The sequence below is a fragment of the Peromyscus leucopus genome, chromosome 1, assembly GCF_004664715.2.
Source record: "Peromyscus leucopus breed LL Stock chromosome 1, UCI_PerLeu_2.1, whole genome shotgun sequence".
NCBI classification, from domain to species: Eukaryota; Metazoa; Chordata; class Mammalia; order Rodentia; family Cricetidae; genus Peromyscus; species Peromyscus leucopus.
In genome coordinates this window covers 83,597,255-83,614,293 of record NC_051063.1, presented here as the reverse complement: position 1 = coordinate 83,614,293, position 17,039 = coordinate 83,597,255, and the positions used below count along the sequence as shown (strand labels likewise).

At 45.5% G+C, this 17,039-nt stretch overlaps 1 protein-coding gene across 1 annotated transcript in view; it reads left to right on the top strand.

The window, feature by feature from the left end:
* The window catches only part of Otoa (otoancorin), an 85,484-nt gene that overhangs the window by 31,129 nt on the left and 37,316 nt on the right, over positions 1 to 17,039 (top strand). The window contains exons 11-14 of the mRNA XM_037210989.1: positions 3,259 to 3,359; positions 8,732 to 8,871; positions 13,365 to 13,488; positions 16,758 to 16,973. Of these exons, the coding sequence (XP_037066884.1) occupies positions 3,259 to 3,359; positions 8,732 to 8,871; positions 13,365 to 13,488; positions 16,758 to 16,973 (581 nt within the window). The remainder of the gene's footprint in view (positions 1 to 3,258; positions 3,360 to 8,731; positions 8,872 to 13,364; positions 13,489 to 16,757; positions 16,974 to 17,039) is intronic.

The window sequence follows — 17,039 nt, the reverse complement described above, 5'->3', positions numbered from 1 at the left end:
CTCCCCCAACAGTATAAAACTATTAGCATAACATACTCATTGTGTTCAGCATTATAAATCATCTAGAGATGACTTAAAGTACAGGTGGGGATAGGTGTTGATTATATGAGGGACTAGAACAGTTAAGGATTTGGGTACCTATGGGGGTCCTAGGCTCATGGTTCTAGGGGCATTATGCTTGATGTCCCTGCAGAGAGGGAGAGAAGAGAGGGAGAGAGAAAAGGGATGAGAGAAGAAGAGAAGAAATGGAGGGAAGGGCAGAAAGAGAGAAAGAGAGATACTGAGTTACTTAGATCCTGGTAGCTGTTACGAAGAAGATAAAGTGGATAAATGCCGTAGGGCAGATGACCGACTGATTTAGACTACAACAGACTTGGCAAAGACCTTTCTACAATGCTTTAAAAGATAAGGAAACGGGGCTGGGAGACGGCTCAGGTGGTAAAGCACCCAGGTAAACGCCAGGTGAGTGTGGCAGCCTGTTTGTAATCACAGCCGGTAGGAGGTGGAGACAGGGCATCCTGGGGGGAGCTGGTGAGCTAGACTAGCCAAATTGGTGAGTTCTGGGTTCAAGTGAGAGACCCTGACTAAAAAACCTAAGGTAGAGAGTGATCAAGGAAGACACCTACATTCAGCCTCTGGCCTTCACATACACATGCGTACACACGTGTATCCACACTCATATAAACACTCATACACACAGGTACACCATACACACATACCCATGCCAAAAATTAGTAAAATATTTTAGCCAATTGAGCATGCAGTCAGACGTCACACCTTGAAAGCAGTCACAGATGATTGATGAATGAGGGGGCCTGAATCCCAGTAAAACTCTGTACGAACATTGGTATTTGAACTAATATAATGTTCATGCATTACCAAACATTAGTGCTTCTTAATTTCCTTTTCTATCATATAAAGACTGTTCTTGATTTTCAGACTATATAAAAACAGATGGTGGCCTGAGTTTGTCCTAGGGTTGACCAATCTCTGAACTAAGAAATCAGGGAAGACCTTTCCAATGGATGCCATCTGGATTAAGTCCAAGATGAGGAGATTGACTCTGTCCTGTGAGGCACAGGGAGGGAAGACACCCAAGGGTGAGGGACAGCAGACACATACAAAGGGTTTGGAGTGAGAATGAACTCAATGTGTTGGGAAGACATAGAAGAAGCCAACAGGGCTGGAGCCATCTAGTCTTTTCCTGGAATTAATCTCTGTGACTCTTGTGGGAGTAACTTTAAACAGCATACAATAAATGTCTTGAATACATGGGTGAATTCCCTCTAGTCATGGCCTCCAGGAACCTGAGCCTCACACTATATAACAATGAGGAGGTCACTCAAGTGTAATGAATGAATGAATGAATGAATGAATGAAGTGTAATGTGAGCATGTGCATGTGTGTGTGTGTGTGTGTGTGTGTGTGTGTGTGTGTGTGTGTGTGTATGCTGGTTAGAGGTAGTTAGACATCAGATGTCTTCCTCAACCACTTTCTACTTTATTATTTTGAGACAGGGTCTCTCCCTGAACCTGGAGCTCACTGATTGGCTAGACTAGACGGCCATTGAGAACTGGGGATCCGCTTCAATCCTCACTGCCACCACTGGAGTGCTGGGGTTACAGAAGTGTGCTTCTAGGGATGCAGACTCAGGTCCCTGTGTTTCTGAGGCAGGCACATTACCAGCTCCATCTTCTCCCCAGTGCCCAACTCCCATGCCTCTGATCCCCTAGCTTAAGGAGTTAACAGTATTTGGTGAATCAGCCCATGAAAAAGCTGATTTGTCTATCTCATTTAGACCTTGCCAGTGTCCACATCTCCCCCAAACAGCTCTTGGTGACAGATTTATATACTCTTACTTCTTTCTTTTCTCTAAATGCCACCAATACAATGCTGTGTGTAACATCTATACCAAAGACCTGGGGGCGGGACAACCTCCGCCAGTTCCAGCTCATTGAAATCTGACATTGGGTCCTGGTTTGATTGTTCTTAAAGTTCCATTGATATGTCACAGATGGGGCATGTCAAATGCCAGAACACAGTGACACAGAGACTCCTCTGGGAATTGCAAACAGAAAGAGATTATTTCCAGCTAAGGAGATAAAGGAAGGTTTAAGCTAGTTTTGATAGCACAACCTGTAATCCCAGCTACTTGGGAGGCTAAGGCAGAAGTATGATAGAAAGTTCAAGACCAGCCTGGGCAACTGAATAAGACCTTGTAACTAAGTGAAAACAGGGTGGAGAGTTTCTTAGTGGTGGAGCCCTTGCCTGGCATGTGTGAAGCCTTGGAGGCAACCCCTAACATCACCTAAATAAAAAACAAAGCAAAAGCAAAGCCAAAGGGCTGGGAGGATGGCTCAGTTGGTAAAGTGTTCGCCTTGCAAGCGTGAAGACCTGAGTTCGATCACCAGCGTCCATGTGGTGGTGTGCGCTTATAGTATCCATGCCAGGGAGGGAGAGACAGGTGAATCCATGGGGCTCTCTGGCCAGCCAGTCTAGCTTACTCAGTGAGTTCTAGGCAAGTGAGAGACCTCATTTCAAAAAGCAAGCAAGCAAACAAACAATCCCCCAAACAACAACAAAAAGAAATTGGTAGTACATGAGAAATGGCACCTAAAGTTGTCTTTTAGTGCTCGCGCATATATACACACACACACACACACACACACCATATCCCCAACACATACAAACACACACACACACACCATATCTCCAACACACACACACACACACACATACACACCATATCCTCACCACACACACACACATACACACACACACACCATATCCCCACCACACACACACACACACACACACACACACACAGTACTGGGAACTGAACTTGGGCCTTCTACAAGAGCATTTAGGGCTCTTAATTGTTGAGCTATCTCTATAGCTCTTCCATCTTCATTTTTGAGACAAAATCTCTTCTTGAACCCGGAGCACACTAATTTGGCTAGGCTGGGCAGCCAGCAATCTCCAGGAGTCCTCCCATCCCTACCTCTCTAGTGTTGGGATTGCAAGTGTATGCAACTGAGCCGGTGTTCGGTTCGGTTCTATTCTCTTCTGTTTGGTTCGGTTCTGTCTTGTTCTGATTGCTGTTCTTTTCTTTTTCTTCTTCTTTTTAAATGTGGGTTCTGGGGAATCGAACTCAGGATCTCATGCTTATATGGCAAGCACTTAACCAGCTGAGCCACCCTTTTATTTAGAAGCTGTTATTTGTTTATTTACTTATTATTTATTTCTCTCTCTTTGTAGATGGCTCAGTTTCATGGGTCAGTGCAGAAAAATTATGGATTTTGGGCAGATACATGGTTCACCTATCGTTGGAAGAAATTATGAAAATCAGTCCTGTAGAAGTAAGTTGGAGAAGTATGTTTTTATGTCCTTATTTTGTATACCTCGAATGAAACACGCTCTAAACTCCCAGTGTTTGTTAAGCAGGTGTCCTGGGAACCATATACCTGCCTCAGCCCAGACTGTCTTTACCTTTTAAACCAAACTCTTGGAACAAAGCCCTAGGGTCAGTGGTGGGGTTGTATTCTAGCACAGAAGAGCTAAGAAGAAAAGGAACCGTGGACAACTGAGGGCTTTGACATAGCCAACGTGATATGAAGGGAACATTGGCTAGGAACCAAGACTCATGTGAGGAGATTTTTGTACTCAAGAAAAGCCAAGGACAATAGCTATTGAGTTTCCAGTCCATGGAAGTCTGAGCTCAAGCCAGAGCAGCATGGATTAATGGCCGCTTCTATTAATAGTGACTTCTATTAATAGCTACTTCAACATGAGCGATGATTGGATCTGAACTCAGGGGTTTACAGTGGAGAAACATTTGTGGCTCATGTTACTTAACTCGCCAGTCAATTTGTCTCTTTCCTTCTGATGTTGACTCAATGACATTAAGATCCCTTGGGCACTGTGACTTTGAAATGAGGCCTCTGAAGAATGCTCCAATAGAGGTTCCTGAAGAGCAGGGGGCTGGGCTCCATTACAACAAAAACAAAAAACACATGGGCCTTGTCTTTCACCTTGCATTAAATGACTGCCTTCTTCCGAAAGCAGCCCACCCAACAGTGTATGACTGTTAGAAAACCCAAGGCAAGACTCGGTTCCTCTCGCATCATTGTACGCATGGCAGGCACGTATGAGTGTCCGTGTGCACACGCCATGGCGCCTGTCTGAGGGCCAGAGAACAGCGTTTAGGACTTGGTTCTTTTCTCCTGTGATGGGTTCAAGGGATTGAACTGAAGCTTGCATGGCCAGAACCTTTGCCTGCTAAGTCATTTCTGCCAGCCCTGGTTCCTCTCTTACCTAGGAGGCTAGGAGCACCTCAGACATTTTTGCCGTTTTACTTCAGTCTTTGAAGTAACCCTGTCACCCCTCTCCTCGCTTACTCTCTCAAAGCTGAATGATTTTCAGGAAGTAGTTGTAGTTAAATTCTCAGAAATCTGAGCTCCTGGGGGATTTTTAAGATCAGGCACCCATGGGCAACTTCTAGTGACCTACAAATTGAAGCGGGGAGGGGTTATATATGGTCAAAGGGAGTACTCCTCAACGGAGGGATTATTAAGAGCACCTTCTTTTCCATGTGGTGGTGGTGGTGGTGGTGGTGGTGGTGGTGTGTGTGTGTGTGTGTTTGTCATGTGTGCCAGTGTGTAGATGCACATGTGTGCAACTACATTTGCACATGTGTGCAGGAGGGTGTGTAGGCTCAAAGTCAACATCAGGTGCCTCTTCCTTGATTGCTCTCTGTTAATTTTTTTAAAAATTGTTACTTGGTTATTTTTATTTGTCTGAGTGTTTTGCCTGCGTTTCTGTCTATGTACCACTTACAGTGCCTGGTACTCATGAAGGCCGGCAGAGAGAGCATTGGATTCCCTGGAACTGAAGTTCCAGATGGTTGTGAACTGCCACGTGGGTGCTGGGAATTGGACCTGGGTCCTCTATAAGAGCAGCTAGTGCTCTCAACTGCTGAGCCTTCCCTTCGGCCTCTGCTCTCCACTTGGTTTATTGAGGCAGGGTCTCTAGCAGAGCCCAGAGCTCACCATTCTGGCTAGCATAGCTAACCAGCTTGGCCCTGGGATCTCATGTCTGTGCCTCCGAAGTGCTGGGATACAGGGGGCTGCCATGTCTGTCTGACTGTGTGGGCTCTGGAGATCTGAACCCTTCCCTCGTGCTTGGACCATATCCACCGAGCTTCTCCCCCAGTCCATTGAGCACGTTGTAAAATACAGAATTAGAGTGTGTCAACACATAGAATGGAAAGTCTGAGGCAGGCGGTAAATCCATAATGAGTCCTATTGTAGCATAAGATGTCTGCGATACCCTTGGACATGTAGGCAAATGGAGCAGGAATATAGAGTCTGAACAATACACTTAACACTATGTGTAATCTATATGCTACATTTTATATCTTGCAAAGAGAACACAAGCTCTGTCTATCATCACAGGCCATCTATTAGCTTGTTCACCCATTTAAAAATAATTTTTACTCTTCAAAGCAGAAAATTTGTGGGTTGCATTGTCTGTACTCAGCACAATAAGTCTAGGACCACACATACAACAATCAGCTTTAAAAACCTTCAGCTGAGTAGTACTCCATTGTGTATATGTACCACATTTTCTTAATCCATTCTTCAGTTGACGACATCTAGGTTGTTTCCAGGTTCTGGCTATTATAAATAGTGCTGCTATGAACATGATTGAGCATGTATCTTTGTGGTATGATTGAGCATTGCTTGGTTATATGCCCAAGAGTGGTATGGCTGGGTCTTGAGGTAGATTGATTCCCAATTTTCTGAGAAGCCATCATACTGATTTCCACAGTGGTTGTACAAGTTTGCATTCCCACCAACAGTGGAGGAGTGTTCCCTTTGCTCCACATCCTCTCCAACATTGGCTGTCATTGGTGTTTTTGATCGTAGCCATTCTGACAGGTGTAAGGTGGTGTCTCAGAGTCGTTTTGATTTGCATTTCTCTGATGATTAAGGATGATGAGCATTTCTTTACATTGAAACAGTTATTCTTTTTGTTTTTTTTTTTTTTGTTTTTTTTTTTGAGACAGGGTTTCTCTGTGTAGCTTTGTGCCTTTCCTGGAACTCACTTGGTAGCCCAGGCTGGCCTCGAACTCACAGAGATCCGCCTGGCTCTGCCTCCCGAGTGCTGGGATTAAAGGCGTGCGCCACCACCGCCCGGCAAAACAGTTATTCTTGAAGAGTAACTAAGCTCACACCTCTCAATGGTAGACTGGCATTTAATAGAGGGATGTGGAGAAGAATGGGATGCTGAGATGAACACACACACACACACACACACACACACACACACACACACAGCCAAGAAGAATGGACAGCTGAATTAAAAAAAAATTAACAATTTCCAGAATTTAAAATCCTGAATCATGACATGACACTAGTGGATTTCATGTGTTTCTGGTACATGTACTGCTCTCACCAAATGTGAGGTTGAACTGTTGACCTTGGTACATCCTACTTCACAAATGAGTCTGTCAGATATGCTAAGCCTATAGGCTGACGATGATGCCCCAACACTGTGGAGAAACCTCAGGTGACTGTCCAGGCAGCTGACTGTTTCTGTCAACTCACATTTTTTTTTTGGAAGTTGCTTGTGTGCACTTCTTGTTTTTATTTTTTATTAGGCAATATTATTTCCTTATTGGATCTCTGAGGGAGTTGAAGATTAATTAGTTATAGTTGAAGATTAGATAGTTATAGTTATAGTTTTCTTTGTTAAGAATTTTAGGGGCTGGAGAGATGGCTCAGAGGTTATGAGCACTGACTGCTCTTCCAGAGGTCCTGAGTTCAATTCCCAGCAATCACATGGTGGCTCACAACCATCTGTAATGAGATCTGGCACCCTCTTCTGGCCTGCAGACATACATGCAGGCAGAACATTGTATGCATAATAAATAAATCTTTAAAAAAATTTCAGAAAAGAAACTCACCAAAGAGGTGTAAGTATAATTTTGAAAGACGTTATAAGATAGTTCTGTTAGTAATATGTTAGGATAGAAAGTAAATCAGGTACATTTTGGACTTACCAAAACAGGATATATAATGGAATTATTTTCTCTGAATTTGTCAAATACAAATGGACTAGACATTGTTTAGGTATTTATTGCATGTATATGTGGTATATAGTTATTGTACTTTTGTATATAGTTTTTCTTAAATTAGCTATAACTTTTTTCCTTTTTTATTTTTATTAAAATAGAAAAGGGGGGAAAAGAATTTGTTCTGTATCAAGCTGATAACAGAAAAAAATAAACAAGCGAAAATGAAAAAAAAAAAAAAAAGAAAAAAACCTTCAGCCACTGGAATGTTGAAAAGTAAAACCTTCCAGCAGGGCGGTGGTGGAGCACACCTTTAATCCCAGCACTTGGGAGGCAGCAGCAGATGAATCTCTGTGAGTTCGAGGCCAGCCTGGTCTACAGAGTGAGTCCCAGGACAGCCCAGGGCTACACAGATAAACCCTGTCTTGGAAAAACAAAAAAACAAAACAACAACAACAACAAAAAAAAAAAAACAACAAAAAACCACCTTCCTGTCCAGCCTGGTAGTGTGCAACTGCAATTCCTTCCCCAGCTTGGTAGTGTGCAACTGCAATTCCTTCCCCAGCCTGGTAGTGTGCAACTGCAATTCCTTCCCCAGTACTGAAAAAATGTCAGTGAGGATATACACAATAAGGAAGCCTTAATGCTGGCATGTTGGGGCACGCCTTTAATCCCAGCACTTGGGAGGCAGGGGCAGGTGGATCTCTGTGACTTCAAGGACAGCCTGGTCTATAGCGTGAGACCCTGCTCTCAAAACAAACAACACCCCCAAACTAGATCTCCCAGCTACACTGCTCCTGCCTGTTTACTGGAAAGCCTCCGAAGCAGCAGTTTGGAGAGACACTTGCACACCAGTGCCCACTGCAGCGCCCTACAGCAGCTAAGAGATGGGTGGAGCCAACTAGACCCCAACAGTAGAGGAGTGGATACGGAAAATATGCTCTGTGTGCACAGTAGAACCTTTCTCATCCTATCACCTTGGTTTATTTGAAATCAGTGTGATTTTTACCTTTTAATGATGTTTTTATTAATTTCCGTAAGACTTTTATACATTGTATCTTGAATATACTCACCCCCTATTCCCTCCCACCCACACAGCTTTGAGATTTCTTTTCTTTTCCTTTTTTTTTCATTTCTTTCCCCATTGAGTCCAGTTTTACACAATGGAATTTTTCAGCCATAGAGGATGAAGTTACATTGAATGCAACTGGAGATAATCATATCAAGCTAATTAAGTCAGTCTCAGAAAGACAAATATGTTTTCTCTCATTTGTGGTTCCCAGATTTTATGCAGATACATAAAACTATGTGTGTGTATAAGACATGGAAGTGGCAGTGAAATGTTTAGGGGAATGAACGGGGCTAACAAGATGGGGGGAGGTGAGAAAGACCAGAGGTGAGGGGCTATGGGGAGAAGGCTCCACAAACGGTAGATACTCATATAAACATCCCTGTGTAACAAAGTGCCATATGCAATGAGTATATACACTGAACATTACAAAATAATAAGAAGAGAGAAGCAATAAAGTCATTTGAGAACTGGTGGCATAATCATATGGCTGAGATGGGCCCAGCACGGGCTACCACGATGGATCCCTACTGGACTACTTGACCCTCCTCCCCGATCTCACCCATCTTCCCATCCTTGTCTACCAGATTGGGCTGTTTATCAGCTACGACAACGCCACAAAGCAGCTGGACACAGTGTATGATGTCACCCCTGAACTGGCTCAGGCATTTCTGGAGAGGATCCACTGCTCCAGCTTTGACATGAGGAACACCTCCACCATTCACAGGCAAGGGTGGCACTGGGCCTTTCTAATATTTGGTCCAAGGGCTGGGGAGTCGGCTCAGTTGATAAAGTGCTTGGCCAACGAGCGTGAGGATCTGAGTTAGAATCCACAGCACCCAGGTAAAAAGCTAGGTGTGTCAATATGTGCCTGTAATCCTATGACTGAGAGAGGATACCAGGTAGAGACGGGAGGATCCTGGGAGCTCAGCCAGGCTAGGTAAGTGATGAATTCCAGGTTCACTGAGAGACCTTGTCTCCACTAAGTAAGGTGGAGGGTGACTTAGGAAGACACTTGATGTCATCCTCTGGTCTCCACATGGATACACACATGAGGATGCATACTTACACACACACACACACACACACACACACACACACACACACACATACACACACACACCACGCACGCACGCACGCACGCGCGCACACACACACACACGCACGCACGCACGTATGCACGCACAAATGCAATCAAAGTACCAGATACCTTGGAGTGACTACAAATCCAGAGTTCCCTGATAATAGCCCCATACTTCTCTGTGCATGTGAGGAGAAGGATTTGCTCCCAAGGGCTCGGCACCCTTTGAAAATGTTTGGAAAGGGAAGGGAAAATCCTGGAGCATCTCCTGGATATCAGGCATTTTCTGTTACCTCTCCTAGTGCTTCTTCCAGCCCTGAGCTGGAGCGAGGCCATCTTCACTAGTCAGGGTGACACTGTAAGGTCAATGTGGCTGCAGGGTCCTTAGACCACGCCAGTGACCAGAAGACACCCAGTGTGCAATTGTGGAAAGCAGCTTTATTCTCGAGAGAGAAAAACCAGCATGCTGGGGTCCATTTTGGTTGGACCCCAGGGGAGGGTAAGGCAGTCCCCTTTAAGCCTGCTTCGGGGAATTAGAGCTGTGGTTAAGTGTACTTTGAAGTGATGGAGTATAGACTCTTACTAGTACAGGAATCAATTTGTGATTGGCTCGTGACATCTGGCCAGCAACTGTGGTTGAGGTGTCAGGGTTCAGTCTGCTGGGTCAGGGGTCTGTCTGACTGAAAATAGCAAGAACAGTTCCTGCTTGTGGCCAGGTAGGACCCTAATTGGCTACCAGATGATGTGCTTCCTGAGGGTCTGATTGAAGCCAGCCATGAGTCAACACAGGATGGTGGGGTAATATGGGGCAGTGGTCTTAGCAAACTGGCCCCTGGGGGGAAAAACAACTGGCCCTGGTCCCTTCAGTGGTGTTTCCATTAGGTTGGGGCAAGTGTTGGAGGCAACTGGTGTGTTTCCATGTTCGAGATCCCTTTTATCAGGCCATCAGCCGGGGAGCCCCTGGGTGACATCAGCTCTTGAATCTAGTCATGACACTGAGATCCCCATCTATAGACATTTCCAGTTAGGGGTGCCTGACCCTGGGGGGAGGGAGGGGGTCAAGCAAAAGAGGAGGTAGTGAGGATCATAAGTTCTAATTTGATTTTTGTTGCTTTAATAAAATACTATGACCAAGAGCAAGTTGGGGGCTTATCACATCTTACAGCTTGTAGTCATCATTGAAGGAAGCCATGGCAGGAACTAAGGGCAGGAACCTGGAGGCAGGAACTGATGCAGAAACATGGAGGAGTGCTGCTTACTGGCTTTGCTTCCCATGGCCTGCTCAACCTGCTTTCTTATACAATCCAGGGCCATCTGCCTAGGGATGGCACCACCCATAGTGGACTGGACCCTCCCACACCAATCATTAATCAAGAAAATGCCCTTTAGACATGACCACAGTCCAATCTGATGGAAGCATTTCTCAGTTGAGCTTTCCTCTTCTGAGATGATATCAAGCTTGTGTTAAGTTGACAAAAACCTAACCAGCACACACTCTTCTCTCCATCCTCTCAGGGTCTTGGCTGTCACATCCTGAATTACCTTAAAATCTTTCAGATGATCCTTCTAGAGTGGGTGTTCATTTGGAACTATGTCACAATCTCCCCTGTCCATAATAAATTTCACCCAGCAGCATGAATCCTATTTTACTATTTTACACACACAAAAATAACCTGGTAAGTAAGGACATGGACCCAGAGCTAGACTTCTTGGGTTTAATCCCAGCTCTGCTATTTTCGAGTTGTGACCTTGGCCACATCCTATCACCCCACTGTGCCTTTCTTTATCCATATGTAAAATGGGAGACAAGAATCACTCTGCCTCATTAGTTCCTCTCAAAGATTCATTGCATGTGCTCAATAATGGTATTTTTTCCTAAAATTATTTCACAACTCAAGTTGTGTTTATTTATGATGTATAGTATATGGTGCTTGTCAGTTTTGTCACTGTGACAAAATATCTGAGAGAACTAACTTAAAGCAGCAGAGGCTCATTTTGGCCTCATGGTTTAGAGAGGTTTCTGTCCATGGTGGCTTGGCCCTGCAGCTTTTGGGCTTGGTGGAGGTGACACATGGACACATCATGATGGAAGCAAGCAACAGGGCAAGACTGGTCACCTCATGGCACCCAGGAAGCAGAGAGGGGTGCGTGTTGGGGGGGATGAATGTATCAGGGCAAAACATGCCCTTCCTAGCTACCTACTTCTTTTAGCAAGGCCTTGCCTCCCCATGTCTTCACCACCTCGAATGGCCTGTGAGGCTGTGCATCTGTCAATGGGTTATCATATCGAGGAAATTTGAGCCCTTGTGATTAATCACTTCCCAAAGGTCCCACCTCTGAACACTGCCATGCTGAGGACCAGATCTGCAACCTATGAACCTTTGAGGGACAGCCAAGATCGAAACTACAGGGTTGGGGAGATGGCTCAGTGGGTAAAGACTCTGGCTAAGCAAAGGTGAAGACCTGAGTTCCAATCCCAGCACCCACATAAAAGCTAGATGTAGAGTGTGAGCATCTGTAATATGGAGAGATGGGGGAGGTAGAGGTAGGAGTGTGTGGGCCATATGCATCCATGAACGAGAGACTTCATCCTTAACAAGGCAGAAGGTGAGCTCTAACCCAAGAGATTGTACTTCCACCTTCTCATGCTGTGACTCACATCTGAATTCACACACTAGTGTGCACAACCCACGCACACGCATGCCCCTGCCCATGAATAAAAAAAAAACCATAACATGCATGCTTGTTATCTCCTGTGCGTGTGTGTGTGTTTAGGTGAGGAGAAGGCTTAAATCTGCTCTGAGCAGGGTTCCCTGTTGTTAACCATCATTGCCGTGGTCTCTATCTCTGGAACTTACTCCTCTTATCTAACTGAAATTTTGTGTCTGTTGACATCCCCCCTCCCCCCAGTTCTTGGTAACCACCATCCTACTCTTTCTGTGGCTTAATGAGCTCCTGTGTCCATGGCTGAATATGTCAATATCTCTGAGAAGTCTGAGCAAGGATGCTTATCGTCAACCAGCTTGTCCGGCCATGTTGATCTAGATGGTCTTTGTCCTATCTCTAAGAACAGTCACTGGTGAGTGAGTGTTTAGTATCCACTGGGAGACTCATCACTGGGCCTGCCTGTCCAGTTACTTGACTGTCCACTCATGCACTGTGATGAGTAAAGCAAACCCAGTTACTTTAGAGTTCAGAGAGACAGGCTCATCCTGCACTGTAGCCCACAGCATGCACTGCACTGCTGTATGCAGCAACCTCAGTGAGGAGTCAAGTTATTCACCAGAGGCAAATGTCTCACAGAACTGGCCTTCAAACTCTAGCTGGCCTGAGAGGATGCTCCCAACCACTAGCCGTAGGCTTCCAGCTAGACCAGAGTTTGCATTCCTCCACTCCTGCGTTATTTTGTTTCTTTTCTTCTGACCTCTTAGCATCATCTGAGTGGGTAGGTGGTAAAGCATCTGAGAATAGAACTGTTGTTCAGAGTGGATGATCCTATACTTCTATGTTGACATGGGGTGGGAGGACTCTGGCATCCTCCTTTTCATGTTTCCCTTCCTATGGGATGAGGTGGCTTAGTTGGAGGGCTCTAGATTTAAGTTCCAACTCCATTACTTGCTTTTGGGCAAGTTCCCTGATCTCTTTGGGTCTCAGTCTGCCCCTCTGTGAAATGGGGCTCTATTAGCTACTTTTCTTGTTGCTGTTATAAAATACCTGACAGAAGCAACTTCAAAGAGAGTTTAATTCTGGTTGACAGTTTCAGAAGGTAAAGCTCATCATGGCGAGGAAAGCATGGTGGGGAACAGGGCATGAAGCTGCAATTCTTTACATCATGATCAACCAGGAAACTGAAAACAAGACCAGAAACAAGACCAGGCTATAACCCTCCACTGTCTGCTCCCAGTGAGCCACCTCCTCCAGCCATGGTTGCCACCAGCTGGGGACCAGGCATTCAAATACATGACATTCCACAATCAACCCACACCAGGGGCTGGTGAAAACCAGTCTGTGGGGTTGTTGAGAGGTAATGATCCACGACGAGGGCACAGGACGAAGCTGGTGAGTGATGGCCACTTTCATGGTCTGGACTGCTCTCAGCTCTGAGCAACCCCAGCAGCCTCCCTTGTCTTCTTACACAGGCTGGGGCTCTTGGTCTGTTTCTATGATGGTCTGGAGCTGCTGGACGCCACCCTGGCCCAAGTCCTTCTCCACCAGATGCTCAAGTGCAGCCGCCTCCGGGGCTTCCAGGCTGGCATCCAGAAGGTACAGATGAGATGCGAGTCCCTGGGGCCTCAGCCTCAGTTTCCCCAGTTTGCCTGGCTTTTGAGAACAAAAAACGGGTTATTAAGCAGTCCAATCCTGGCAGATGGCATTTTCAGTCCTGGAGGGGAAGAGCATAGGAAGGAATTAGAGAAAATGTGGATGTATTGAAAGACAATCAGAAGAGCCCTGGCCAACCGAAATGAAGGGTCACCCGGGAATCTCAGCATCTGTACTGAGCACAGCCTGGGGTTCTAAGTGGAGATCTGCTCAGAGGTCTGGGGGAGCCCAGCAGTGCTGACAAGTGGCTGAAGGACAGACAATGCACTTGTAGTAAAGGGGCGCCACAGGAGTCAAGGCTCTGCCGGACTCCACGCCAGGGACTGACGTTATTGGTCTAGGGATGTGGCCTGGGGACGGCATGTTTCTAAAGAAGTTCAGAGGCCCAGCATGGTGTCGCAGACCTGTGATCCCAGCTGCTTGGAAGTCTGAAGCAGGAATGTCACGAATTCAGGGTCAGCCTAAGACGTTGTCTCAAAGTAAAAGAATAAAAAGAGATACGAAAAGGGTTTAGGGATGTTGTAGCTCAGTGGCAGAAGTCTTGCCTAGATTGTATGGGTCCTTAAGTTTAACTCTGAGAATTGGAGTGGCAAAAACAAAACAAAACAAAAACAAACAAACAAACAAACAAAAACAACCCCCCAAAACAAACAAACAAAAAAACAAACAAAAAACCAAAACCAAAACCAAAAACAAAAAAACCCAAAAAACAAACACACAAACAAACCAGTTGCCAGGTCAAGGGCCAAGCTGGCAACCCAAGTTTGATCCCCAGAACCCACATGGTGGCAGGAGAGAACTGACTCCTGCAAGTTGTCCCCTGACTTCTACCGGAACGCAGTGGTACGTGAGTGGCCCACTTCTCCATGAATGAATGAATGAATGAATGAATGAATGAATGAATGAATGAATGAAATGAAAAAGTCTGCAGACGATCCCAGCACAGGCAGGACGGAGGAGCCCTGAATGAGTGTGGATTTTACTGAGTTCCTAGACTTGTTCCTCGGTCAAATTAGCAAATACAGATGACTCCCCCACCCTCCTCCATCCTTTTCTCTCTGTTTATTTTTTCAGTGAAGTCTAGTTATAGATCCCTGGCTGGCCTCGAATTTGCAATCTTCCTGCCCCAGCCACCTGAGTGCTGGGATTTCAAGCATGTGTACCTAGGCTTCTTATTTCTATTTTTTTTTCCCATTCAAATTTCAGATCGCTCTTTTCTTAACCAGAAAATTAGAACCACCACACTATAATACCATTCAAAGAAAATCTTGGTAAAGCCACCAGTAATTCCACAGCAGTTTTCCACACATAATTCCAAATACCTTGTTACGTTGGGCATCTCTCACCATGGTCATCTATTTGTCAAGGCCTAGCTTTGTGCTCAAGAAAAATTCTGAAGCTCAAGCAAAAATAAGAAGGTAATTGTGTTTTGTGGCCACAGAGACACCCTTGGCCAAGAAGGAAGACAAATGCAATTAGACATGGGATGGGGACCCCTTCTGGTCATTGGGAAACAGGTTAAGGACATGGAGCTCGGCAGTTCTCAGACTTGAGGGCTCATTGGTCCACTCCTTAAAGTGCACACACAGCACTGGGTTCTGCGCAACCAGCTGATTCCCCAGGTCTTGTTGTGGTCTGGAATTGTGCAGTTCTAGCCATCATGTGACGCTGCTGTTGCCTGTGGCTAGGCTTTGAGAGCCAATACTGTGGGGCTCTCTCTTCCTTCTGTAGCCTGGGAACAGCACCGGGGAGGGGGGCCTGCTGAAACTGGTTTCTTCCTCTTAGCTCTGCTGCCCCCCAGTGGCAATTTCAAGATTGCACATAAAAGGGCTGTGCATGCGTGACTAAAGTGAATGTTGTTTAGACAAATTCAAGTGTTAACACAGGTCACTATCCTCATTTTCTACATTTATTTATTATTTTTACTTATTTCTATATTGTGTGTGTGCACGTTTATGTGTCAGAGAACACTTGAGAGTTAGTTCTTTTTAATCCATCTTGTGGGGTTTAGGGATCCAACTGAGGTCATGAGGCTTGGTGGCCAAGTACCGCCACCTGTTAAGCACCTCATTGGCTTCTCAATTATTATCATCATCATCATCATCATCATCATCATCATCATCACCACCACCATCATTATTTATTATTATGATTATTTGTACAGAGGCTATGATACAGTTGGTGAGTTTATTACCAGAATTTACCTTACCAGAATCAGGTAGGAATTCTTGACTGAAACTAGGGAAGTATATTACAATAAAAATAATCAATATGACAATCTTAGAAACACGCAGACATGTACAAAATATGATTTAAGTGAAAATATAAAGTAGTTCTGTTCATATTATAAATCTTAAGGACTTCACACTGTGTCTTTCTAAAGGCATAGAGCCACTGGGAAAGATACACATGACCTTCCTTCCTCCTGTCCTCCCCTCTCTCCTCCCTTCCTTTTCTTCTTCCGTCTCTCCTTCCTTTCCTCTTCCCTCCCACCTTCCTCCTTCCCCTTCCCTCATTTCTTCCTGTTCCCTCCTTATTTTCTTCTTTCCTACCCACTCTTTCCTTCTTCCTCTTCCTCCCTCCCTTCCTTCTTCCTCCCCCTTCCTTCTCCTCCCCCTCCTCCTCTTTCCTCCCCCTTCCTTCCTTCTTCCTCCCCCTCTCCCCCCTCTTCCTTCTCCTCCCCCTCCTCCCTCTTCTGGAAAGTGGTCCATGACCGAGCCCTGTGCTCATTTGCTCATTTCCGTAATTCTGTTCTTGAGTTTGGATTTTCACTTTATCTTTCTTGTACTGCTGAGAATTATTTCTTATGCAGATTATATATTACCATGAGAAAGCCCCTGGATAGTTCACAAAAGGAAAGCAACCAAATATATGGACATAGAGTTCAAGATCACAAGAGGAAAACAGACGCTACAAAATGTGGTGTAGTTACAAGGGAGAAAAATTCTTCCCGCCGTGCTGGGAGGTTGATTTAACAACACATTAATATTTAAATGAAACCCAAAGTGAATTTCAGCACATGAAAGCCAGGCCTGGAGGAGGCATTCTCAGGGGGCCAGCCACTGTCTGGCCATGACCAAGAATCTCTTGCTTTGCTGTCCCTGGGCCCATGTCTAGAGAGGGCGGCACGGAGTCCTTATACCCAGGGTGTGGTCCGGGGGAGCGCTGCCTTGCTGTCTATCCAGGCTCATACCAGTTTGTTATCCTTCCAGCTCAAGGCTAACCTCCTGGACATTGCTACAGAGAACCAGACCCTCAACGAGACCCTAGGCTCTCTGTCAGATGCAGTCGTGGGTCTGACCAGCAGTCAGCTGGAATCCCTCTCCCCTGAGGCGGTGCACAGCGCCATCTCTACCCTCAACCAGGTTACAGGCTGGAGCAGAAGCCAGATCTGCATCTTGTCTGCCAAATACTTGGCCCAGGAAAAGGTCAGCTGGGATCCTCAACCTCCTTCTAGTGCCTCAGGGGCCACTGTGATGTTAATTAGGTTGCTG